This window comes from Prionailurus viverrinus, chromosome B2, assembly GCF_022837055.1.
Source record: "Prionailurus viverrinus isolate Anna chromosome B2, UM_Priviv_1.0, whole genome shotgun sequence".
Lineage (NCBI taxonomy): Eukaryota > Metazoa > Chordata > Mammalia > Carnivora > Felidae > Prionailurus > Prionailurus viverrinus.
Window position 1 is genome coordinate 1,804,863 of NC_062565.1, and position 26,687 is coordinate 1,831,549.

General features: G+C 44.7%; 2 protein-coding genes and 1 long non-coding RNA gene across 4 annotated transcripts; 1 reads left to right on the top strand and 2 right to left on the bottom strand.

Annotated features, from left to right (window-relative positions):
- Positions 1 to 6,942: 6,942 nt before the first annotated feature.
- NKAPL (NFKB activating protein like) lies at positions 6,943 to 8,532 on the bottom strand. The gene is given in 3 exon segments (XM_047858543.1): positions 6,943 to 7,545; positions 7,548 to 7,613; positions 7,616 to 8,532. Coding segments are annotated over 3 exon segments (1,206 nt in total). The 5' UTR covers positions 8,352 to 8,532; the 3' UTR covers positions 6,943 to 7,141.
- A 4,970-nt stretch (positions 8,533 to 13,502) lies between these two features.
- ZKSCAN4 (zinc finger with KRAB and SCAN domains 4) lies at positions 13,503 to 20,701 on the top strand. 2 transcript variants are annotated; one of them, XM_047858520.1, is made up of 5 exons: positions 13,503 to 14,246; positions 15,743 to 15,890; positions 16,946 to 17,028; positions 18,028 to 18,151; positions 19,046 to 20,701. In XM_047858520.1, exons 1-5 carry the CDS (start codon positions 13,815 to 13,817, stop codon positions 19,906 to 19,908), a joined length of 1,650 nt encoding a protein of 549 aa, XP_047714476.1. In that variant the 5' UTR covers positions 13,503 to 13,814; the 3' UTR covers positions 19,909 to 20,701. The 2 variants fall into 2 exon arrangements, with proteins under 2 accessions (XP_047714476.1, XP_047714477.1); XM_047858521.1 differs by lacking the exons at positions 16,946 to 17,028; positions 18,028 to 18,151 and having other exon boundaries at positions 13,505 to 14,246.
- On the bottom strand, positions 15,490 to 19,940 carry LOC125165512 (uncharacterized). Its single transcript, XR_007152143.1, has 3 exons — positions 19,858 to 19,940; positions 15,882 to 16,010; positions 15,490 to 15,707 (listed from the first exon to the last, which is right to left on the bottom strand). It is a non-coding gene; the product is annotated as an uncharacterized LOC125165512 (long non-coding RNA).
- Positions 20,702 to 26,687: the final 5,986 nt, after the last annotated feature.

Genomic DNA, 26,687 nt, shown 5'->3' on the forward strand with positions numbered 1-26,687 from the left:
TCTGATTAATTAATAGTTTTGAAAAAGCATTAAATATCATACTAATCATTGTTTTATGGCAGGTAATTTATTCAGTGTCTTCAGCATTGAAATGATCAGAACAAAATTAAAAAAAAAAAAACACCTTTCATTGTGACAAGGAGAGTTACCCTTTCCTCCTTGGGTGCCAGAAGCTTGGAAGTATCTTTTAAAGTAGCAATGAAACATGTTCACTTTAAAACTTCCTAAGGCAAACAAATCCAATGAATGCAAATATTTTACTAATTAGAACTTAACATTTTTTCTTGAACAGAAAACTCATGTCTGATTTTCTCTCTTTCTAAAGAAGGGCTTATATATTTTACACCAATTATATAAGGGATAACTATAAAATTTAATTTAAAAAGGAAGTAAATAGGAGTGCCTGGGTGGCTCAGTCACTTGAGAGCCCAGCTCTTGATTTCAGCTCAGATCATGATCTCACGGTTTGTGGGATCAAGTCCCATGTCACGCTCTGTGCTGGCAGCATGGAGCCTACTTGTGATTCTCTCTCTCCCTCTGTCTCTCTGCCCCTCCCCCTCTCATATTCTCTCAATAAACAAACAAACAAACAAATAAATAAAAGTTTTAAAAAAGGAAGTAAAGATCTTAATTCATTTACTGCCCCTTTCAAACTCACTACGACGACTGGCTTCTTAAATGTCACTCATAGTATCAAGGCTCAGATTATTGGCATTGTATTGAATATCCCATGAAAACCAAAACCAGTAATGCAGGTTAACAAAGTATTTTTACAAAATTCAAGGTGCACATTTTTAATTTAAGTAGTCTGTATCTTTTGGAAGGGGTAGATGTAGATGAGAATAAATAAAAATGCTATTTTTACCAGGATAGGCTACATGTTGCTAATAACAAAAATCAATTTTCATACTTGAGATTTTCATTTTCCAGAATTATCCTTAGTTTTGTTTTGTTTTGTTTTATTTTTTTAATGTTACTATTTGTTTTTGAGACAGAGACAGAGCATGAGCAGGGGAGGGGCAGAGAGAGGGGGAGACAGAGAATCTGAAACAGGCTCCAGGCTGTGAGCTGTCAGCACAGAGCCCGACGCAGGGCTCGAACTCACGGACCGTGAGATCGTGACCTGAGCTGAAGTCGGACGCCCAACCAATTGAGCCACCCAGGCACCCCCAGAATTATCCTTATTTTTGTAAACAAAATGGTGGTCTGTATGTTTTCATCAGGTCCATTCTTAAGATATTCAAAATAAAAGTTTCCTTTTCTATATGATCACTAGAGGCACAATTGCATTACAAGTCATGCTACCATGCTATAGCATAAGATTAGCAGTTATCTTTTTGTAATGATGCTTTCTGCATTTCTCTCTGCTTCCACCCGTACGGCAAGATATTACTATTCTGAAATTTTTTAAGTTTATTTATTTATTTTGGGAGAGGGAGAGTGCAAGCAGGGAGAGAGAGGGAGAGAAGGAGAATCCCAAGCAGGTTCTGTGCTGCCAACGAAGAGCCTGACACAGGGCTTGCTAAAATTAAGAGTCAGATGTTTAACCAACTGAGCCACCGAGGTGCCCCATCATTATTCTGAATTTTAAATAGAAAATTATGTGACCAGTGAGTGGTACAAACAACCAAAAACCTACAAATGAGTCCAATAAATTTAATTCATAGTTTAATATTAGGAAATCTATAATTCTTTTCAATGTGTATTTATCTTTGAGAGACAGAGAGAGAGCGCGCATGCTCAAGAGAGAGAGTCGGGGAGAGGCAGAGAGAGAGAGGGAGACAGAGGAATCAAAGCTGGCTCCGCACTGATAACTAAGAGCCTGACACAGGGTTTGAAGCCATGAACCTCGAGATTGTGACCTGTGCCAAAGTTGGACACTTAACAGACTGAGCCACCCAGGCGCCTGGAGATCTATAACTTTAAACCATCTTATTAATAGGCAAATAAAGAAAAATCCTATGATCCCTAAATGCTAATAAGTCATTTAATAAAATTTGACATGCATTTCTTTTTTTTTTTTTTATGAAATTTATTGACAAATTGGTTTCCATACAACACCCAGTGCTCATCCCAAAAGGTGCCCTCCTCAATACCCATCACCCACCCTCTCCTCCCTCCCACCCCCCATCAACCCTCAGTTTGTTCTCAGTTTTTAACAGTCTCTTATGCTTTGGCTCTCTCCCATTGTAACCTCTTTTTTTTTTTTTTTCCTTCCCCTCCCCCATGGGTTCCTGTTCAGTTTCTCAGGATCCACATAAGAGTGAAACCATATGGTATCTGTCTTTCTCTGTATGGCTTATTTCACTTAGCATCACACTCTCCAGTTCCATCCACGTTGCTACAAAAGGCCATATTTCATTTTTTCTCATTGCCACGTAATATTCCATTGTGTATATAAACCACAATTTCTTTATCCATTCATCAGTTGATGGACATTTAGGCTCTTTCCATAATTTGGCTATTGTTGAGAGTGCTGCTAGCATTTCTGATTAAAAGGGGAAACTCCTAATAAAATAGGAATAGATGGATACTACCTTTATATGCCAAAACCATATACATCTCAAAAAAAAAAAAAAACCCTCCCTCAAGACTGTGAAATCTTACAAGGATTCTCATAAAAATGCCCCTGAATTTGTTAAGAATAAAAAGACAGCTATTTGCCAAATTAATAATTTCTTACTCCCTAAGTTGCTTATAGCTATAGGTAGAAAACATCTCCTCTTGTGCTAAAGAAGAAGGAGAAGGTGAAGAAAGGGAGAAAATCTACTGCGAAATCCTCATTAGAACCCCTTATTCCAGTTGAGGAGTTTTTATATCTCGTGAAACACTATTTTACATAATCCCCCAAAGTCATAAAATAATGGCTCATGGTAAAATTAACGATGTCTCACAAAATTTATGGATTGTAATTAAACAGCAGTAGCCAATCTAATTTGCTTTCTTGGGCTGTTTCTCAGTACTGAATAAAACTAAGTGTAGGGGTGCCTGGGTGGGTCAGTCGGGTGAGCATCTGACTCTTGATTTCAGCTCAGGTCATGATCCCAGGGTCATGGGATTGATCCCCAAGTCGGACTTCAGGTGGATCTGGAGCCCGCTTAAGATTCGCCCTCTCCGGGGTGCCTGGGTGGCTCAGTCGGTTAAGTGTCCGACTTCGGCTCAGGTCATGGCTCAGGTCATGATCTCATGGTCCGTGGGTTTGAGCCCCGCGTCGGGCTCTGTGCTGACAGCTCAGAGCCTAGAGCCTGCTTCAGATTCTGTGTCTCCCTGTCTCACTGCCCCTCCCCTGTTCATGCTCTCTCTCTGTCTCAAAAAAATAAATAAACGTTAAAAAAAAATAAAAAAAAAAAGATTCTCCCTCTCTCTCCCTCTGCCCCTCTCCCCTTACTCTCTCTTAAATAAATAAAGTAATAAATAAATAAAGTAATAATAATAATAAAAAAAGACCCTCAGTGTAATTCTGGTGGTTAATTCAAGCTATTTGATCTGTTCAACTCGCTCCTTGAGTAGAGTTTAGTAAACAATGATTCTGATGGTTTTTGAAGCCTAAATATGACACAAATTTTTTGTTGTTCTGTTTTTCTTCTATTCCACAACCCATAACCATGTACTCTGGGCAACACTACTTAAAAAGGAAAAAAAGTTCTACTGCCTTTTATTAGCTCCCCTGAGACAACATGATCTGTAATCAAATTATAAATCTCACAGTCTTGTTTTAAGGCAGATATATTGGCAGGACCCTAATAACAACATTAACCAGCAAGTCAATCCTACTGACGGCATGGAATACCGTCATGGGAACTCTGCTGTGAGCATTGCACTGTGTGTTGCATTGTGTGTATTTTATCATTTTGGCAAAACCCTCTAATTCTGCCTTGCCTTCTCAGAAGGCACAGCTCCTCAACTGCATCTTTCTGCCAAGTGAAAAAGACAAAGATATTTAATTGGCTAGTATTAGGGAATCTTTGGGCCTTAAAAACAATATGATCAAGTGTTTCCCAGAAAAGCTATTCAGAAGGCAGACAAGAGGGGAAATATTTCCAAGACATGTGAGAGAGAGATAATTTATTATTTGAAGAATTCTTATGATTAATAAGAAAAGACCAACAAGCCAGTAGGAAAATGGACAAAGCCTATGTGAGTACTTCACACACACACACCAAAAATATTATAGGACTCATATATATATGTATATATATACATGTACATATACATGTATATATATATATATATATATATGAAAAGATGCTCAACTTTGCTCTTAAATGAACATAAAAAAATAAAATGCCACTTTTCACCCATCAGATTGGCAAAGATCAAAAGGTTTAGAAGTACGATATTGTTGATGATATAGGTGTGAGAACTGGTAAATTTTATTTGGAAAGCAATGTTGCAATCCTATTAAAATGTAAAAACACATAGAACTTACACGTGACATTCTTAAACTTTTCCTGAACACCCTTTTTAAAATTTTTTTTAAAAATGTTTATTTATTTTTGAGAGAGAGAGTGAGACAGAGCGTGAGTGGGGGAGGGCCAGAGAGAGGGAGACAGAATCGGAAGCAGGCTCCAGGCTCTGAGCTGTCAGCACAGAGCCCAACGCGGGGCTGGAACCACGAACTGTGAGAACATGACCTGAGCTGAAGTCTGACGCCCAACCGACTGAGTCACCCAGGTGCCCCTCCTGACCACTCCTTCAAAAATGTCCCCCAATTACTGTCTCTAGTCCTTTATTTTCTTCACAGCATACTGCAATTAATACATATTGTCTGTTAGTTTTTTAAAGGCCTGTCTCCTCCAGTAGAATGTAAAATTCTGTGATGGCAAAGATCAAACTTAATTTGCTCTCTGGTTTACAGCCAGCACCTGGCATAGTCCCTAGTATGTAAAAAGCACCTATTAGGGGCACCTGCGTGGCTCAGACGGTTAGGCATCTAACTCTTGGTTTCAGCTCAGGTCATGATCTGAAAAGTTCATGAGTTCAAGCCTTGCATCAGGCTCTGCACTGACAGCACAAAGCCTGCATGGGATTGTCTCTGCCCTGCCCCAGTGCTCTCTCTCAAAATAAATAAGTTACTTAAAAAAAGAAGACACTATACACATTTAAAAAAAGAAAAGCACTTAATAAATATTTTCCTTTTGATCCAAGAACTCTACTTCTAGGTGGCCATATCCACAAAGATTTTCACTACGATACTGTGTAATTGCAAAATATAGGAAACATCTTAAACATCCAATAAAATATGGTCCTTTCATTCAATATATTATAGAGTCATTAATTAAAAAGAATAAGGTAGATTTATATGCACTGATTACAACATGTCCAAGATATATTAAGTGAAAAATGCAAGGTGTAAGTCCATGCATGTAATGCTGTATGGTTTGTTTCTAAAAATAGAAATATACATATGTAACACTGGTTTTTAGTAGTGTTGCCCAACCCTCTTTGGGGAAATTCTCAAGGTAGTGTGGTCCGGCATCAATGTCATCTGCTAGAATGAAAGTGCCCTTCCACATCACACTGCCTGTGAGATTCTAGAACCCCTTCACCTTCAGTTCTGTGGGGCTTAGTAGGGTCTTGAGCCTTGAAAAGGGAGTTTACTCTTTTTTTCTTCTCCTTCTCCTCACTTCTACTTCCCCTTCTTCTTAAGAGATAGTGCATGAGCCAGGGAGAGGGGCAGAAAGAGAGGGAGAGAGAATCCCAAGCCTGACATGGGGCTGACATGGGCCAAAGTCCTGGGATCATGATCTGAGCTGAAATCAAGAGGTGGAGCGGATGCTAACTGAACTAACTGAACCACCCAGGTGCGCCACAGGGCCCCCTTTTCAAATGAGGTAGTTTGCCTAGTGATGAAATGAAATCTTAAAATTCAGGCAGATGTCACTGGATAAAAACAAAGGTTTATGATAGACCATGAGTGGAGCTCACTCTAAAGTCTTCTCCAGTACTGGTGCTAGCCAGGTTCTCAATGTCAACTCTGTTGTCCATGAGGTCCCTCCTGATCTGATCTCCTTTTCATGAGCTCCACCAACTGCATTCTTCTTTATACCTGCTCATTTCTTTCCTTGTCCTCTTAGTCTAAGGTGGCAGCTAATCCACTCTTTGGAAGACCCAAGCACCATGGACCTTCATCTTTTCTTCTTTATATCTATTTTATGGATAAACCCTATGTCCCCTGCAATCAGGTATTCCCCAATATTCAAAACCAAGCTTCAGCAAAATTTTGGCTTTCAGCACATGTATTGGTTTTTAGAAATCATTCACAACTATATTTGGCATTTTTTTGGTTGCCTATCTGCCTTCCAGTTCTTCCCCATGTATGTAGCCTATAAACTGACTATACCTACAGCTCCAGGAGTGGGCCTATTTCCATGGCAACAGTACATTTTTTTGAGAGTGGGCATGTAACTTAAGCTAATCCAATTAGGGTGAATCTCAGGATTCTTATTTGGAATGCCAAGACAGAAATGTTCTTTCTTCAGAGGTGGACCAGGAAGTATATAATCAAATCCAGGACCTTTGGCAGCCTTTTTGTTATTTAAGGGAAACTAGCCTAAGGAGGAAAATGACCCATGATGAAGAAGAAAGCCAGAGTCGCATAAAGCCACACACGACACCCATTCTCCTAGAGGACTTTGCAATTTCATGAGCCAGTAAATCTTTACTTTTTAACACCAGCTGTTAATTGCAACCAGAAGTCTACATTCAATTGAATCCTCTCTTCTTTCTGGGGTTCTTCTGGTCTACCTGGGGCAAATGAAGGGCTCCATAAGGCCCTTCAAGAGAGAGAGAAATCAGAGCAACAGGGAAAATAACCTTCAGGTTAATCTCTCCAGCCTTTATCCTGAAATATGCTTGCATAGACACAGAACTTATGAACAGACATAAAAGACATCAAAAAGGTTTCTTTGGGGAGAAGAATTAGCGACTAGGGTGAAAGACCTTTTATTAACTTCTACTATAGCATTTGAATATTTTTTAAACTATGTGCACATATTAAGTTAAAAATAAATACAGATCTCAGCAGCTTTTTCTTGAAGGACTTTCTAACATCATAGATACAGTAGCACCGTTAAGTCTTTTCATATTGTTTTGATTACATAAAATTGTTGTTAAAGTCCCACTGTACAACACAAGGTCCTTACTTGTCATCTTTCCCTCTTGTCTTTCTGTACACCATCTCTCGGAAACTGGCTAGCATCTTATTCTCTCTCTTTCGTCTTTCTTCTTGGTTAGAGGATGCAAGAGCTCTCTTCTCATCAGCACTGTAGATCTGGTTCTCTTTACGCAGTCGTACGGCTTCCATTCTACGATGCCTGCTACCACTCATGACATAACCTGAGCATTCAAATGAAGCAATCTCTTCACTTGTCAGCCCAATTTCACCTCTTCGTGGGATTCGCTTTCCAGCTTTCACATACTCAGCCATTGCTGCACCTTCACCTGGGAGCAGAGCATGGCCATAGTTCAAAGGTTTCTCATCTTGACAGATATGTATTACAGGTGCTTCTGGGCCTAGTAGATCCATGGTATCTGTAATCTTTGCTCAATCCAGGTATCTTCTGGCAACTCCCCTTCTGAATCTTTAAAGCTGGAGTCACTGGATTCTTTGTCTTCTTATTCTTCTTTCTCTTGGTTCTTTTTGCCCTGTGTTTCTTCTTCTTTTCCCTCTTCTTGGCTTTTTTGGCCCTCTTTTTATCATCAGAACTAGAATTAATGTCGGAGTCTGAATTACTCTCACTATTATCAGAATGTTTCCTATGTTTCGTTTTAGACTTTTTCTTTCTTTTTTTCTTGCTTTTTGAACGACTGGTATTCCCGTTTTCTTCGGAGCTGGAATCTGAACTGCTGGTCTCCTGACTCTTTACCGCTTCATCCTCCACTGGGCTATGTTCATCAGAATCCGGCTCAGGAAACTTTGGAGAGAGCCCCCACGCCTCAGGAGCTCCCAGCTCCCCAATCCTCTCTCTCTCTTTCAGCCACCTCTGGCGATAGCTCTCCTCCTTCTCCTTCTCATACTCTTTGGCCCACTGCAGGTCGCCCGCATAGTGGTGGTGATGGAAGCGGTATCCGCCAGCGTGGACGGAAGAGGACGAGAACGCGTAGTTGCGGGGCCCCGAAGGCTGTGCCCGAGACTCAGATCGGCCCAGCGGACTCGGGTCGCCAACGCCCGACACCCCCCCCCACCACGAAGGCCTGAGGCCCTCGCGGCCGCGGGAGTGAGAGCGGGAGCGGCCTCCACAAGGGAAGCGTCTGGCCAGCGCGGACGGCGGGCTCCCCACAGAGCTGCGTCGCCGCCTCCGAGAGCCGGCGGCGTCCTCGGGATAGCGGGACTGGGACACCGGGGCCATGAGCCACGCCTCCACCGCCAACCAAACGGCCAACGCCGAGCAGTGGCCACGGAGACTGCGTACGGCCGGCACTTCCCGCCCACGCAGGCGCCACAGCAGCGGTGCCCACGCAGGCGCGTCACAACGGTGCCCGCAAGGCTTCCGCTTCCGGTGGGTTGGTAGGCGAAGGCGTGGCGCGAGGGCGGAAGGCGTCAGGCCGTAAGGTTTCTCTGGGGCATTTGGTGGAGGTGTGCCGCTCCTCTCGTGGTTCCGATTTGCCTGCGCTGCCCTTGGCCCTCGGGGACACAAATAGAGGAATTTGCCGCCAGTGACCCTTATACTGTTCAAACGTCTGCTACTCCTCTTGGGTATTCGCCTTTAACCATCTTGATACCCTTCAAGTCTCCATGCTCCCCTCGGTCCTCTTTATCATCACCCCTTGGTGGGAGCCCCTTACTTCTCGTGCTCCTTTTGTTGATCCCTTAGAAAGGAACCTGTCCACCAGTTTCATGGCGGAAGCACGTTTATTGACTTCAAAACCCCACTTGTTCCTACTGGAAGCAAGCACCAGAACTTTTGGAATCAAAAAGTTTAAGCCCAGCCTCTGAGCCAAGTGAAGACCAGAGGCATGATTTTAATTCTTAAAATTCACAGACGTTTCTACCCCTGAAATGCAGGGAAGCATCCAACCCAGTCTTGTAGATGTCTCCTAATTTGGTTAATTTCTTCAGGAATTTTGTGGTTGGGAACCAGTTTATGCATACACTGTGTTCACTGTCTGAAATGGCTAGCATTTCATGCAAGATCATTTCCCTCTTAGCTTAAAAGGTACATAGGCATTACCATCACCTTGGTTGTCTGTAGTTAAGTTGACCTCAGTTATTTAACAGACTTGGAAAGTGACAGAAAAACTAAATCAGAATTTAGGTATAAGTGCTTTCCTGATGCTAAGATTCTAAATGAGGTGGGAAATTAAATCGAATAGGATAAAATTAATTTTTATATATTTATCAGCAAGATGCATGGAAGTTGGCAAACTGCAAACTCTCAAACTTGATTATCAGTATTCCTATCGCCTATCACTTCCTGTGCAGATATACTAGGTATCTCCATGCCAGCATGAAGGCATTGACCCCGTGCCGCTTCATCTGTGAGATGACTGCAGGAATAGGACTATATCCTGGAAAGCCCTTCCAAGCTAGCTGCTGACTCCTTCCTCCTGGCCGTCTACGTGAAAAAGTTCAGACACTGGGCTCCTACCCTGGAGTATTACAGTGGCTACAAGACCTCTGATCTTCACCCCTTGATCAACCAGTTGAACATCCTGCTGATTTTGTGTCCTTGCAATAAGCTGGAGACTCTACATTTCAAGTATTTTCACCAGATCTTCTTTGAAGTCACCAAAATCTCTCCCTTGGACGTTTTGAAGCTGAAGGAGATTTTGAACTATGCTAATTCTGAGGCTGAGAATTCACTCCGGCAGCAGCCAACAGGGCCAGGCAGGCATTTAAATAGGCTATATTTATTCTATCATTGAATTTGTCTTTTGATCACTTTTCTCCATTTTTATTCTGTTTGTCTTCCCAAACTGATAAAATTGTAAATACTTACGTTTTTTAATGAAAGAAAATAAAGTATTATAGTATTTGATTAGAAACTGAATAAAAGTTAATTTTGTTAAAATATATCATTAAATACATTTTTGTAACACAGGTCTTCTAACAGGAAGAATAAAATTTTTTAAATATTTTTAATGTTTATTTTTGAGAGAGAGAGAGAGGGAGACAGAGTGTGAGCGGGGGAGGGGCAGAGAGAGGGAGACACAGAATCTGAAGCAGGCTCCAGGCTGCAAGCTATCAGCACAGAGTGTGATGCGGGACTCGAACCCACGAACTGTGTGATCATGACCCGAGCCGAAGTTGGATGTTTGACTGAGCTACCCAGGCGCCCCCCCAAAACTTTTAACACTTACTTTTTTTTTTTAATTTTTTTTTTCAACGTTTATTTATTTTTGGGACAGAGAGAGAGACAGAGCATGAACGGGGGAGGGGCAGAGAGAGAGGGAGACACAGAATTGGAAACAGGCTCCAGGCTCTGAGCCATCCGCCCAGAGCCTGACGCGGGGCTCGAACTCACTGACCGTGAGATCGTGACCTGGCTGAAGTCAGACGCTTAACCGACTGCGCCACCCAGGCGCCCCAACACTTACTTATTTTTGAGAGACAGAGACAGAGCATGAGCAGAGGAGGGACTGAGAGAGAGAGAGAGACAGAATCCAAAGGAGGCGCCAGGCTGTCAGCACAGAGCCTGACACGGGGCTCTAACTCTCCAACTGTGCGATCATGACCTGATCTGAAGTTGGACACTTAACTGACTGAGCCACCCAGGCACCCTAAGAGTAAAATAAATTTTTTTGAGGAATAATATTTTGCTAAATTACAGTTCTACCATTGTGGAGTGAAAGCAGCTATAGACAATATGTAAGTGAACATGAATGTGTTCTAATAAAACTCCTTATAGACACTGAAATTTGAATTTCTTTAATTTTCACATATCACAAACTTTTATTCTTCTTCTGATTTTTCCCCTATAATTTAAAAATATAAAATTTCTTGCTAAGGCCATACAAAAATAGGCAGGGGAACAATTTGGTCTGTAGGCAGTAGTTTGTTGACCTCTGATTTAGTAGAGAAAGCAGTGGTGTAAAAAATATGACAATAGGAATAAAAATAAATGCCTACCATAACTTTTCGTGGTGAGAGTCTCTTATTTTCTTAATTTTACTTATAGATGAGCAAATATCCATTCAGATAGAGCACAGAAATGTATTGAAAGATCTTTCTCAAAATTTCTCAAAATTGTTTTACATAAATTTCCCCCAAATATTAAAAAAAACCTTTCAAACCTACAGAAAAGTTAAACACCGGCATATCCTTTACCTAGATTGACTAATTGTTAAGATTGTGTTTCTTACTCACTGAAAGTTAGACATTATGATGCTTCACCCGTAAATACTCCACTAATCAATGTCTAAGAAGGACATTCTCCTTCACAACCACAATGCCATCATTATTCTAAATAAATTTAATATTATCATTAAATATTAGGTAGTGTTATCTAATATGCAGGATATGTTCAAAATTCCTCAATTGTTCCAATAATGTCTTTAAATTTTTTTGATGTTTATTTATTTTTGAGAGAAAGAGAGCCAACAGAGCACAAATGGGGGAGGGCACAGAGTCTGAGACACAGAATCCAAAGCAGGCTCCAGCCCCACTGTGGGGCTTCAACCCACAAACCGGGAAATCATAACCTGAGCCGAAGTGAGACGCTTAACCGACCAAGCCACCCAAGCACCCCTCAATAATGTCTTTAAAATGGGATTAAAATTCAGTCAAGTTTCCTTAAATGCATTTGATTGTGATTACTTACTAGTCTGTTTAATCTAGAATAGTTTCTCTACCTACACTTCTACATCCACTTTTTAAATATTACTTGACACAGTTTTGCTGAGTCCAGGGTGATTGTGTTGTAAAATGTCCGACAGTTTGAATTTATCTGATAATGTCCTCATGATTAGATTTAGGGTAATTCTGTTTGGCAGATCACAGGGGTGGAATATAATTCTTACGGTATCTCAGCAGTAAGCATATAACATTAGTTTGTCACAATCTATACTTATTACTAAGAAATTCCTAACACACAAGTTATATAGAACTCTGAGAACAAGCTGGAATTAAACATCCCTCCAAATTACACTTGCTTATGGCCTTTACAAATATGCGGGTCACCTTTACTCACCAAGCAACAAAAGCAGTCATTCACTAATGACACTTACATGACCTGACAGTCCCCTCCAGCTGCTCATATTTGCACTTCCACACAGTGCTCTGATTTACATTTTACAGTGTTTTTACAGGAGTTATCTCATGGATATGCTCCAGATTACTGAAATGTATGTTGGGAAGAGGAAACAAACACTTGTATTATGACTACAACCTATGTTTCTTACCCTGTTAAAGGCAGGAGCAATGGGACTAAGTGAAGAACAGCTGACCCTTGAACAACATGGGTTTGAACTGCAGGGGTCCACTGGTACACGGCTTTTTTAAGAGCTGACAGCAAAAGGCATAAGGCATTTTATGCCTATTTCAAATGCGCACCCCAGTCTACACAGGAACCAATGTAAGACTGGAGAAGCGGTTGCACCTGCTGCCCTTGAGTACCAGGGGCCCCGGGGTGAGCAGCTGCCAGACCCTAGGACTGGGCAGGGGTGGAGGTAGCTGAGTGTGCCCACCGGGTAATCATGCCCAGGCCAGGAGATTAATAGAAGAGATAGACTGAGGGATTAAAACTCAGGAAGGTACTACCATGATATTTTTTCACTTAAAAAACATCTACCAAACTTACATTCTGAGTAGAAAGCAGACTCACTGACATCTCAGTCCAGCAAAATAACTGCTGTCACTTCTGGCTTAAAATCTAGCCTCCTTTGGCTCAAAGGAATTCAGGGCATCCTACCGTTTTAGGGCGGCCTAGCTTATTACAGGTTAGCCATTATTCTAAGAGCTTTACATAAAAAACCTCACCCACTGCTCACATCCCTATCTACTATTACTATCCTCAGTTATAGATTCAGAAAGTCAGGCACAGAGAGGTTATATAGTTAACTGCGGTCACTCAGCTAGTAAATGGTAAATAAAGCCAGGATTAGGAGCCCAGGTAATGTGGCTTGAGAGTGTGTAGCTTTCACTGTGCTAGAGTGTGAATGGGAACTGGAAGGAACAAGAAGAGAGCGACCAGGAGTGAACGGGGTCCCCTGGCCAAAGACACGGGAGTGGCTGGAAGCAGGGAGCAGCACAAGCCTGGCTGCCCGAGGGGAGGCCACAGAAAATGGAAAGTGGTAACTGGTGGGGGCCGTTGGGGATCTCGGGTTGCTTTTGCAGGAAGGATCCCAATGCCGCTGGTGGCGGTTCACGCGGACAAGGTGTTAAGGATGCATGGAAGTGAGGACGAAGTCAGAGGCGGGGAGGGCCTTCCCGCCGGCGGGCCTCGCAGGAGAGGCGGAGCTGGTCAGGCGCAGGTGCAGCCGCTGCTCTCCCAGCCTGGCCCAGTGACGTCCGCGGCCGCGGGGGAAGGCCTCAGGCCAGAACTCTGAGGGCCCAGCGGGCCCGCGTTCGCTGCAACGTGAGACGTCGGCTTCGGCCAAGCATAAGCCACAGCCCCCCGTCCTCTCTCGCGGTCTCGCCGGCGGCGGCCCGAGAGCCGAAGGGTTAACGGGCCGCCACCAAGAGACGCGTCCTAGAGGGCCCAGGAAGTGGCTCGGCCCGGCTTCCGGCCCCGCGCTCCTGCCCTCCCGCGCCGAGGGCGCCCGCGGATTCCGGCCGGCGGTGTGGAGACTGGCCGCGGGGGGCCGAGGGAGCGACTTACGCACCAGAGGAACCGCCCCGAGAAGCGCAGCCGTCCGCCAGCGCCAGGGCCGGGATGGCCGGGGAGTCGAAGGCGAGCGCGACCTTGGATGCCGGCACTGCAGAGGAGCGGCCGGGGCTGCTGACGGGCATCCTGACCGTGAAGGTGGAGGAGGAGGAGGAGGAGGAGGACGTCCCCACGGCCGCGCCCGGCAGCCCGGCCCCCGGCCCCGAGCGCTCGCGCCGGCGCTTCCGGGGCTTCCGCTACCCTGAGGCCGAGGGGCCCCGCGAGGCGCTGCGCCGGCTCCGCGAGCTGTGCCGCCAGTGGCTGAGCCCGGATATACACACCAAGGAGCAGATCCTGGAGCTGCTGGTGCTGGAGCAGTTCCTGACCATCCTGCCCGCCGAGCTCCAGGCCTGGGTGCGGGGACAGCACCCGGAGAGCGGGGACGAGGTGGTGGTGCTCCTGGAGCACCTGCAGAGACAGCTGGAGGCGCCGACACCGCAGGTAGAGGTCCCGAGCCCGGTTTCTAACCCAAGTCTCGGGCCGAGGGCGGGGCGTGCCGTCAACATCGGAACTTCTCTCTCTCTCTCTCTCTCTGCCACTCGGGTGGAGTCCCTGGGCCCCTCCTCGTAACAGAAGTTTTAGATACATGAAGGATCACAGAAGAACTCGATTATGTTGAAATACAGCCAGCAAAGCATTAAACAAATTAGTGACAACGTTATGTGTGCGTTTTTTTTAAATGTTGCACTAATCGGTAAGACCTGGGCACAGGCCCAATAGCCCCGGTGCAGTTTCAAAGTCGTTAGAAGCATGAGTGACTTTGACACTGTTCGTTGTGCCGTAATATGGTGTGAAAACATCTGCAATTTTTCTTTTTAAAAAATTTTAAGTGTTTATTTTTGAGAGAGACAGAGCATGAGCGGGGAAGGGGCAGAGAGACAGAGGGAGACACAGAATCCAAGGCAGCCTCCATCCAGGCTCTAAGGTGTCAGAACAGAGCCCGATGCGGGGCTCGAACTGAGCCACCCAGGCGCCCCAAAACATCTGCAATTTCTATTGGTGGTGAAGTGCCGCGGCTTATGCCACGTGATCGCTGCTTCAATTTCTAATAGAAGGAAAGGCCACGTTCCCTTAGAGGCTGGTAACAATAAAACTACTCCTTTCCTATTCCAAGTTCATGGACCACATGGGAGGAGTCCAAGGACCCCAGGCTAGAGGACACCCCTGGTGGAAAACAGGTTGATCTCCCCACCTCTTCTTGCTTTGCCAGTCTGTTCTAAGGTGGTGTCCTCTGTGCACCAGTTAATGTCCCTTCAGGGGACTGCAGCCAGAGCCTCCTAACCACTGACCAGGAGATCCGGGTCTGCACTGGGGCCCACTGCCCGCGAGCCCTTCACAGTGAAGGCGTTTCCAGTCTCTTAGCTTCAGTCTCCTCAGTCATTACAGAAGATGTGGGGAGTTCTGAGCTGCACGTGAGAAAGTAACTTGACAAGTGCAATTTGCCCATAAATGCACGGAAGCCACCTTTTAGTGGGGATAGACCGTGTGTCCTGCGTTAGGTGATTTCACATTCTGTGATCTTTCTTGGTTCTCAAAACCAATAACAAACCCTGTAAACGAGAAATTATTACCCTCACCTGTCAGATAAGATAGGAGTATTTTGAGAGCCAGCACCGGTTCCCAAAAGTCTTTGTAAAAGCACAACGTATACAACGCGGGAGCACCTGGTAATGGCAAAGAGCACGGGCTCTGGGGTCCCTCTGCCTGAGCGCCCGTCCTAGCACCGCCACTTATTAGCTGGGTGACCTTGGGAAAACTTACACTCTGTGTGCCTTCGCTTCCTCATCGGTGAAACGATCATGGTAACGGTACCCACCTCAAGGTTGCTGTCTGTGTTACCTGAGTTAATATTTTTCGTGCCCCTGGAAACTGTGAGGCACATGGGAAGTGCTCCAGAAATGTCTGACAAATAATGAAAAGGAATGAATAACCTCTAGGTCCCAGGTGGTGACCAGGGCCAAGAGCTTGTCTGTTGCGAGATGGCAGCACTGACACCTTCCCGCGAATCACGGAGTGCCCAGTTCCAGCCGGTGAGGGCTCTGCTCAAGCATGAATCTCTGGGATCACGGGCCTTACCAGGCACAGGTGAGTGTTCTCTTCTGGGCGCGTGAACCTGCAGACTTCGTCCAGCTTCACTGACGATCATCTGATAGGGGCGCTGACCGAGACGTTATTTGGCCATCACTGACGGACTCTACTTTGAGACTGAAAGGGAAATTTGAAACGGTGGTTTGGAAAGAATCGGTTCCCCATTCATTTAACACGTAATTATGCCTCCTACGTGGTAGCCAGTGTGGTTGGTGCTGAGGACCGGCCGCTGGTGAGACAGAGTCCTTCCTGGTGGCACTGGGGTTTACATTCGAGTGGGGAAGACAGCACATACAACAGTACAGCTTCCAGTAGTGGTAAGTGCCAAGAAGAAAACGAACAGACTCTGTAAAGCCCGTCGGAATATCCCACAGACTACAGCACTACCGCAGATTAGAGTATAAATGTCTCAACCCTGGGTCTCTTATGAAAATAGCGGGATTTACTCCACAGGACTGGCTGTATGTCCTGCAGTGTCTTCTCACGTGCCCTGAACGTGTCCCAAGACACACAGCACTGAGACGCCGGCCAACACGCAGTCCTGACTTCCAACACGGGCTCTAGCTAAACCAGCTGTTTTGTGCTCCATGTAAAGTTTGCCTCCTCCAGGGAGACCTCGGGTTCTTCTGGACGCTGAGCAAGTTCTGTACAAGCAGATGCCCATTTCTGCCTTCTGGTTCCAGCTTTATTTTGACTCTAGTTCTTCCAAACCAAAGCAGAAAGCCCTTACTGACCACTAAAGGCATTTTAACCGAAATCTTACTTTTCTCCCCTTCGCAAGCAAAACCCAGAGTATCTTCAGAGGAAAAGCTTGTTTTATGTGGTTTAAACTCACCATCCCTTCCAAGGATCCCGCCGTTGTTGCATAGATTTTGTGTGTCGGCAGAGCACAGCACAGGTCTCTAGGCCCCGGGACTGGAGCGGGTAGGGATCGGGCCTTTGGGGAGACACACGCTGTACGAAGTTCCAGGCCCAGTGTTTGAGCTTGGATTCCGCAGGCCAGGGAGGCTGAGTGCCGGGGACGTCTCATCCAGAGCTTCTTTCCTTCCTAGTTCTCCAGGGTCCTGGGCTTGCCCCGGGAGGGCGCTGCAGAGGAGACGCAGTGGTGGCGGCCAGGCTGCCCCCAGAGCCCCAGGTGAGCCGGAGCCCCTCCCTGCCCTTCGCTACCGGGGTGCATCCTGGGAGGGTCGCCCCCTCCCCGTCTACATCCTCCAGCCAAACGCCAGATGGGATGTCAACTTTCTCGTGTATGCTAGTGTCCCGCTGTCTGACTTCCTGGTGCCTAGTTGGGAGCCTCGTCCTATTTCATGACTAGCTTGGGTGCCGTTTCCCAGACCCCTACTCCGTGTCCTTGGCCAGCCCCTTCTTCAGTGGGGTCTTCTTCATCAGTAAGGGTGATTCTGCAAAAGCAAACTGAAGCTTTTGTTGCGACGGCGCTTTTGTTCCGAAGGTTTTCTTTTGCTTTCCTGCCCTGTTACCGGGGGGTAAGCACGTGGTCCCTAAGCTTGCCGGGACGGATACGGCATGCCCACGTGTCTCAACTAGTCACACGACCGCAACAGTCTGTACTTCAACTGGATTGAACTTCTTACCCGGTCCTTCACGCCCTGGAGGCTCTGTGGTGTCCACTGGCTTCCCTGACTTTCCTCACTTCAGACCCACGTTTCCCTGTATCTGAGTAACTGTTAATACAAATGAGCCACCATCACTAGCGGGGGTCAGTTCCGGTCCTTGCAGTGGCGTGGCCTTCGTTTTCCAAATCTCTTTACCTTCTACCCTGGTGTCCGGATTATTTGCGTGGCGACCAGGGTGTCCGGCTTACCTGTGTGGAGACGCGGGCGTCCGGAGTATTTGTGTGGAGACACGGGCGACTGGCGTATTTGTGTGAAGACAGCGGTGTCTGGAGCACTTGTGTGGAGACACCTGTCCTCACGTGCTGTCACTCTACTTCCGCAGTGGTTTTGTTGATGAAGCCGTCACTTAAGACCAGGAGAAGTAGCGTTAGGTGCCGCGCTGGCTTGGTCTGCGGAGCCCTCGGGGACTGTCCCCTCACCGCCTGAGCCCCTCTGCGCAGCCCCCGGCTCCGGGAGGGACTCTGGGTAAGAGGAACTAGGAGGCCCGTGTGCCGTTTCAGGGCTTGCTGAAAACGGAAGACGTGGCCCTGGCTTTCTCCTCTGGCTGGGCGCAGCTGGATTCCTCTCGGGGGAGCTTCCACGGAGATGAAGGGCGGGAGAACCCCGGCGGCCTGACCTCCCCGGGTAAGACTGACGGGGCCTGGTTGGTCGTAGGCCTTCGTGGCTTCCTTTGTCGGTTAGAACCTACTGGGCTATAAGACGCCGTCTGAATTCTGTCTGCGTTCAGAGCCACCGTTTCTGAACCCAGCTACTAACCACGTGCGTGACCCGATCTTTAACCCTCCCGGCCCGGCTCCCTTCCTGGCCGGGTTAAGTGGGACACGGCAGGTAGAGCCCCGAGCACAGGCCTGGCTCATAGTAGGGCTGTCACCGTTGGTCCCCTCCCTGTTGCTAGTTCCGACACAGGACGAGAGCTGGGGTGTCCTCAGGAAATGGGCCGTGGGACTGTAGGGCGAGAGCGAGAAGCGAGCTAGAGATCGGGGTGCAGGACACACGGGACAGCCTGACCCGTCTGAGTCGTGCAGCTCGACCATGGTGCAGCGGGAGCTCTGGCTCAGATCTGTCAGCACCGAAGCCCGTCGTGTCGGGGCCCCTGTCTTCGTCTGGGATAAGAGCCACGAGGACCGTCCCTGACTGATGATCGCTTTCTACGTGCCTGCTCCCCTTGTGTCGCACGGAACACTTCCAAGTCCTCACGCGTGCCTGCTCACCGCTGCCGTCTGCCCAGCCCTCCTCGAGTCCAGCCCCAGTGCAGGGCCCTGCCTTCGTCCTCAGGACTTAGAGCCTCTGCGAGTGTCCCCAGCACGGTCCTTCCCACCCTCCTCCACCCCCCATCACCCTGCTTCCAATGACCCCAGGCCCGTTCTCAGTCTCCTTCCTCCCCAGCACCCGTTCTCCCCTTCGTCCCCATCCTCGTTCTTGTACGGAAACCCTCATCCCCGCGTATGTGCAACTGTAGTCACAGCCTTCCTGCGTGGCAGGGCATCACTGACCACGTGTGGCCACTTGTTATTTCAGGTGGTGAAACAGAGGCCGAGATCCGGGCCCTGCCTGTGGACGAGGTCCGGCCAGTACAAGAGGCTGGGGGAATACCACGCCCCCTGCGTGAAGACACTGCCCAGATTCCTGAAGGCACTGAAGCTGGCGAACAGGAGGGCAGGTTCCCGAGAAAGCAGAAAACTGCCACAGGAATTAGGAGGCACTACTGTCATGAATGTGGAAAGAGTTTTGCTCAGAGTTCAGGCCTGACTAAACACAGGAGAATCCACACCGGGGAGAAACCCTATGAATGTGAAGACTGTGGCAAGACCTTCATCGGGAGCTCTGCCCTCGTCATCCATCAGAGAGTCCACACTGGGGAGAAACCCTATGAGTGTGAGGAATGTGGCAAGGTGTTCAGTCACAGCTCAAACCTCATCAAACACCAGAGAACCCATACTGGGGAGAAGCCCTACGAGTGTGAGGAGTGTGGGAAAACCTTCAGCCAGAGTTGCAGCCTCCTTGAACATCACAAAATCCACACGGGGGAGAAGCCGTATCAGTGCAACATGTGTGGCAAAGCTTTTAGGCGGAATTCACATCTCCTCAGACACCAGAGGATCCACGGCGATAAAAATGTGCAGGATCGTGAATGTGCAGAGACCTGGGAGAGTCAGGGGAGGGTGGAAAGCCGGTGGGAAAACGTTGAGGCTCCCGCGTCTTTCACATGTAACGAGTGTGACAGGAGTTTCACTCGGAGTAGAAGCCTTATCGAACATCAGAAAATCCACACTGGTGAGAAACCCTATCAGTGTGACACATGTGGGAAAGGCTTCACCCGAACTTCATACCTTGTTCAACACCGGAGGAGCCATGTTGGAAAGAAAGTTCTATCACAGTGAGCCACGTCGTACGTGCCAGAGTTGTTCATTCCTCACAGAACTGGGCTGAGGCTTTACTGACCGCTACATGCCATCCTGTGTTAGAAGGCCGAGTCTGGAGGGATGCATTGTCTTCTACGTTCTAGAAGGTGGCTGGGAAACAGCTTGATAGGAGGCTCTGGGAGAGTTGTCTGGCAGAGGTAGGACATGAAATGATTGTTCTCACCTACTGGACTGAAATGGGCCTCCAGACTGGCTGACCACCTCCAGCCAGCACTTGATGACGTCTCCTGGTGAGATGGCTCTGATGTGGGGGCTGCTGCTCTGACCATTTTGCCTATAACGAATGTTTCACCAGTTGGTCAGATCTGTGCCATATTATACTCCCCACTGTGCCATGTGTGTAGGTGCTATAAACGTTTATTTAATACACCAGTGAGGTGACCTCCATAACTCTGAAAATCTGATGTGGTCTAGATTTCTGAGGACTTTCTAAGGCTATTTGTGTTTGTGTCTAATTCTCTGAGGTTCTAGATTCTGGGTCAGTCTAATGTATTTATTACCAAATACATAGGGTTGTCAGATTTGGGGTGGGAGAATCCATATTTCTTCACCAGCATAGTACTTGTAAGAATGCCTTAAGCAGCTTGTAATTAGATTTGTGAGATTGCTCCATCCATGTAACTCCATTCTTTGGTCCGTATTATATTTGTTCACATTAATTTTGCTCCTTTTATGGGATAAACCTTTCACGTTCTGGTAAATAAATGAATTGATCAAGTCAGATCAAAATGATGATGAATTTTGATAGAAATCCTGTGATGTTGAACAGCTTGTTTCTCACCTCTTAGTTATCTTGGGCCTAACAAAGTGCTGAGACAGCACCTGTATGCCTCTCTCCCAATTCAGAGCCAAGTTGCACGACAGCTTATACCAGCTAAGCTTCCTCCACGTTAGAGGAGTCATGCCAGATATTTATAACAAATTTCACTCATGTTTTCAGAACTGGTGTGTTGGTTGGGGATAGGAAGATAGGGTCAGAGGCAGCCAATGAGGATGGGAACCCAAGTGTAGACAGAGAAAATGTATCTGTTCAGAATCACATTGGGAATCCTACTCCACAATATCCAAAGTATCAACATGTGAAGCCACAATAAGAATTTTGTGATATCTCTTGTTTTCACCCAAATCACCTTCTACAGAGTTCTTCAAAGACTTAACATCTTCCTGATGCCACCAGCATCCGGCTTTTCCAAGCTGTGCCAAAAATGGTTTCCATTTCTCATGGATCTCAGACCATGTTTTGTTGAGTCACCAACGTGGTATTCTCTGGGTTCGTGCTCTGAAGCACCGCAAACTGACTAGAGACGCTGCAGACTGTGGGGCTCTCCCTGTATCACTTCTCTGAAGTCTTTCATTGTCTTCATTTCAGCTCATTGGAGTCTAATTTAGAACTTCTGTAGCTTTCCAAAATTCTATGGACTTTCTCCATTTAATCTGTTTTAGCCTTTTAAAATTTCCTTAAATTAACCTTTTGTTACTTTTGCAAAGCTAGCCATTTCCTTTTCTCTATTTTTTCTAAATTTTTCCTAATAGCCTTGATCTTAAACACTGTTCATTTTCCTTTGGTATTTGTTTATGTCATGGAGATAAATGTATGTGAAAGCTTCTGATAAACTAGACAGCGTACATGTGTAAGTCATAGAGATTGACAAGGGACCACTGTGCCTCCTTTCATTCTTTCTGCTCCTTCCCAGCCTAAAACATTTTTCTGTGGAGGAGGACATATTGTAGAAAAATACTTTCAGGTGCCCACTGTGTCCAATAATAAATAAAGCACATGCATACATACATACATCTAGGCTTAGGGTTTCAGTATACTAAAGTTGGTAAGACATGTACATAAATCAGTGCCATGAGAAATGCCTTGTGAATGGTGAGCTGAAGGGTGTGGAATCTCAGGAAAAGGTTACTTCTGGCTGTGAGCTGTTATTATCACATGGATAGGGTAATGTTTGACAGAGCTAGAAAGACTGAGTTTGTCAGATTTAGTAAATAGGGCGAGTTTAAAGTAGGTACATCATAGGGGTCTTCACTGCCAGAGCAAGGAGCTTAACTTTTATTCAGTAAGTACCAGAGAGCCACTGACGTGATCAAGATATTATCTGTCTGGCAGTATTGTGTCATTTCAACTGAAAAAATTACCTTGTTGATAGTCTTTTGGACACCTTGCTTTTGTATAAAGCAAAGGTACGTTTATAAAGTGAATTATAAAGTGGCTTCAACACTAGCCTATTGAAAAAAGGTGGTCAAAAAATTATTTCTAGATGAAATTAGATCCAGTAAAATACATTGCTTAGTTAAGCTATAACCGATATTTAAAGTAGAATAAAATGCTACTTTTTGTGCTTTTTAAAATTGTTTTTATGAATTTTAGTGTCGATTGGTCAGCCATTGTACTTAATTCCTCCATCTGCTGCAATGCAGTCTTCCATTTTCTTTTTTCTCCCTTTGCATGAGTTAAGGGGCTGGTTAAGACATATTTTTTTCCACTTGGGTAGAATGAATAGTTATTATGAAAAGAGCTTTTGATGCATAGTCCTCCTAGACATGTTCTTAATTTTGGTAAAGAAGCATATAACCCTATGAAATACTATTTCTCTGCTTTCTCCTTTAGAAGGAAAAAAGGTGCAGCTTACCCACGGGGTTGTGAGGATCACCTATACAAACAAGTGCTCGGAGGTTGTAGTTCCGGGTGGTTCCATAGGAGACTTTGAACTCACCTGTTCGCACACATTGAGTCCAGCTACAAGGGAACAATTTCCTCTTAAAAAACAAAGGCTGGCTGAGTGACAACTACACATGGGCAAACCAGAAGAAAAACATGTTGAAGCACATAGAAGAGTCCGGGACGGAATCCCCTCATAAAGCCCACTCCTGGCACAGTGACGTACAACTGGGAAGGAACTCAAAACCTGGAGCTTCTTTGTGAGGAGCACTGGGCTCAAACTCACATTAGGCCTAACAACTTTTAAGACATACACTTGAGAGACAACTCCCCAAAACATACATCTGAAAACTGACAAGGGCCTGTGTTCCAAGACCCACAAGACTAAAGTGATCTGAGAAACTGCTCTTCTAGGACTCACGTGCTCAGACTCACCCATCCAAGGGCCCAGAGGCAGCTGATAGCACCCAGATTGAAAGTGAAGGAGGCTCACTTGCTTATATTAAAACATTGGCCACAGGGGCAATCATCTAACTCGATACATATCTAGGAGCCTGCTGGGACATTCCAGAGAGGGAAACAGGCACCATCTTTGTATTCTTCCTTTACTGTGCTCCAGAGCACAGTATCTCTCATAAGGGAGCTTTTACATGCATCTGGTATCCTGATTTTTGTGGCTGCCACTCGGGATTCCTTTGGATCACCTGTCTCTGGAGGCCAGGGAGCTTACATTCGTGGTCTCATGGGACTGTAATATTTGGTGTCACCCAAAAAGGAGCTCATACCCAGTCTGGTGCCCCAATTTGGCTACAAGAAAAGAAGAAAGAAACAGAGGAACCACAAAAACAGCCAGAAAACAATAAAATGGCAATAAGCATATACCTATCCATAATTACCTTAAGTCCATGTAAACAGACTAAATTCTCCAATCAAAAGACACAGAGTGGCTGAACAGATAAAAAGACAATACCTATCTGTATACTCACTACAAGATACTCACTATAGATGTAAGGACACACAAAACTGAAAGTTAAGGGATGGAAAAACATTTCATGCAAATGGAAATCAAAAGAAAGCTGGAGTAGTTATACTTCTAGCAGATAAAATAGACTTTACAACAAAGACTAATAAGAGATAAAGAGGGGCATTACATAATGATAAAAGGGTCAGTCCAACAAGAAGATGTAACACTAAATATTTAGGCAACCAGCATAGGAGCACCTAAGTATATAAAGCAAATGTTAACAGGAATAAAGGGAGAAATAGTAGTGCAATAATAGTAGGGACTTAGATTGATGGACAGATCATCCAGACAGAAAATAAGGAAACACCGACCTGATAGGAAATGTTAGACCAGACAGAGTTAACAGATATTTACAGAACATTCCATCCTAAGGCAACAGAGTACACATTCTTCTGAAGAACACATGGAACATTTTCCAAGATAGATCATATGTCACAAAACAAGTCTTAGCAAATTTAAAATGACTGAATCATGTATCTTCCAACCACACTAGTATGAAATTAATTACATGAAGAAAACTGAAAAATTCACTAATCTGTGGAGATTAAACAACATGCTACTGAACAACTAATGGGTCAAGGAAGAAATGAAAGGAAATATCAAAAGATAGTTGAAACTAATGAAAATAGAAATGTAACATACTATAATTGAGGTAATGCAGCAAAAAGCAGTTCCAAGAAGTTCATAGTGATAAGTGCCTACCTCAAAAAACAAAAAGTGTCAAACAATCTAACTTTACACATCAAGAAACTAGAAAAAGAACAAATGAAGCCCAAAGTCAGTAGAGGAAAATAATAAAGATTAGAGCAGAAATAAATGAAATAGAGACTAAAAAGATAGAAAATCAATGAAACTAAAAGCTCTTTCTTTGAAAAGATAAACCTGACAAACATTTGGTTACACTTACCCAAAGAGAGAGAGAGGACTCAAAAAATCAGAAAATGAAAGAGATGTTACAACTGATACCACAGATATACAAAGGATCCTAAGAGACTGCTATGAACAGTTATACGCCAACAACTTGGACAACCTAGAAGGAATGGGTAAATTCCTAGAAACATATAACCTACCAAGACTGAATCCTGATGAAATAGAAAATCTGAACAAAACAGTTACTATGAAGGAGATTGAGTCAGTAATCAAAAACTTCCCAACAAACTAAAAGTCCAAGACCAGATGGCTTTACTGGTGAATTCTACCAAATATTCAAAGAAGAATAACAATCTTAAATTCTTCCAGAAAGGAAAAGGGGAAGGAATTTCACACTCCTTTTATGAAGTCAGCATTACCCTAACATCAAAACCAGACAAAGATGGCATAATAAAAGAAAATTACAGGCCAATATCCCTATTGACTATAAATGCAAAAATCCTCAAACAAAATATAAGCAAGCCAAATTCGACAATACATAAACAGAATTGTATATGTGATCAAGTGGCATTTACTCCAGGGATGCATGGATGGTTCAGCATCTGCAAATTAGTTAACGTGATACATCACCACGTGACATAACAAAATGAAGGAGCAAAATCATATGATCATCTCAATAGATGCAGAAAAAACATCTGACAAAATTTAACATGTTTTACGATAAAAACTCTCAAGGTGGGTGTAAAGGGAATATAACATAATGAATTCCATATATGAAAAGCCCACAGCAAACCTCATACTCAAAAGTGAAAAGCTGGAAGCTTTCCCTCTAAGATCAGGAACAAGACAAGACTGCCCACTCACCACTTTTATTCAACATAGTATTGAAAGTCCTAGCCAGAACAATTAGGCATGAAAAAGGGGGAAAAAAGGCATCCAAATTGGAAACGAAGAAGTGAAACTGTCATGATTTACATGGATATACATGGATATACATAGAAAGCACTATACATTAAAAAAAAATTTTTTTTAATGTTTTATTTATTCTTGAGGGAGAGACAGAGCATGAACGGGGACAGGGCACAGAGAGAAGGAGACACAGAATCTGAAGCAGGCTCCAGGATCCGAGCTGTCAGCACAGAGCCTGACGCGGGGCTCGAACCCACGAACCGTGAGATCATGACCTGAGCCAAAGTCGGACACTTAACCAACTGAGCCACCCAGGCACCCCAGCACTATACATTTCTATGTATACATGATATACATAGAAAACGCTAAAGACTACACACACATATACACACATATACACATACACACACACAAAACTGAAATAAATTACAGGATACAGAATCAATACACAAAAATCTATTGTGTTTCTATACACTAATAACTATCAGAGAAATTAAGAGAACAATCTTACAATTACACCAAAAAGATTTACATACCCAGGAATAAACTTAAGGAAGTAAAAGATCTATATTCCGAAAACTATAAGACATTAGTGAAAAAAAAATTGAAGGTACAAATAAATGGAAAGATATCCAATGTTAATAAATTAGAAGATTTAATCTTGTTAAAATGTCCATACTACCCGAAGCAATCTACAGATTCAATGAAGTCCCTATTAAAATTCCAATGGCGGTGGAACTTAAGCAGCTCAGTTTTAAGAATCCAACTTCATCTCAGGTCATGAACTTATGGTTGGTGAGTTCGAGCCCCACATTGGGCTCTGTGCTGACAACTCAGCTTTGGATTCTGTGTCTCCCTCTTTCTCTGACCCTCCCCCCCCCCCCCAAGAATAAACATTAAAAAAAATTTTTTTTTAATTCCAATAGCATTTTTCACAGAAATAAACAATTTAAAAATTTGTATGGAACCATCAAAGACCCTGAATAGTCAAAGCCATCTTGAAAAAAGAACAAAGCTGGAGTCATCATGCTCCCTGCCTTCTAACTATACTACAAAACTGTAGTAATTAAGAGTAAGGCATTGGTGTAAAAACAGGCATGTACATCAATGAAACAAAATAGTCCAGAAATAAGCCCACACATATACGGTCAATTAACTTATGACAAAGGAGCCAAGAATATACAATGAGGCAAGGTCAGTCTCTTCAATAAATGGTGTTGGGAAAATTGGATGGTCACATGCAAAATAATGAATCTGGATTGCTATCTT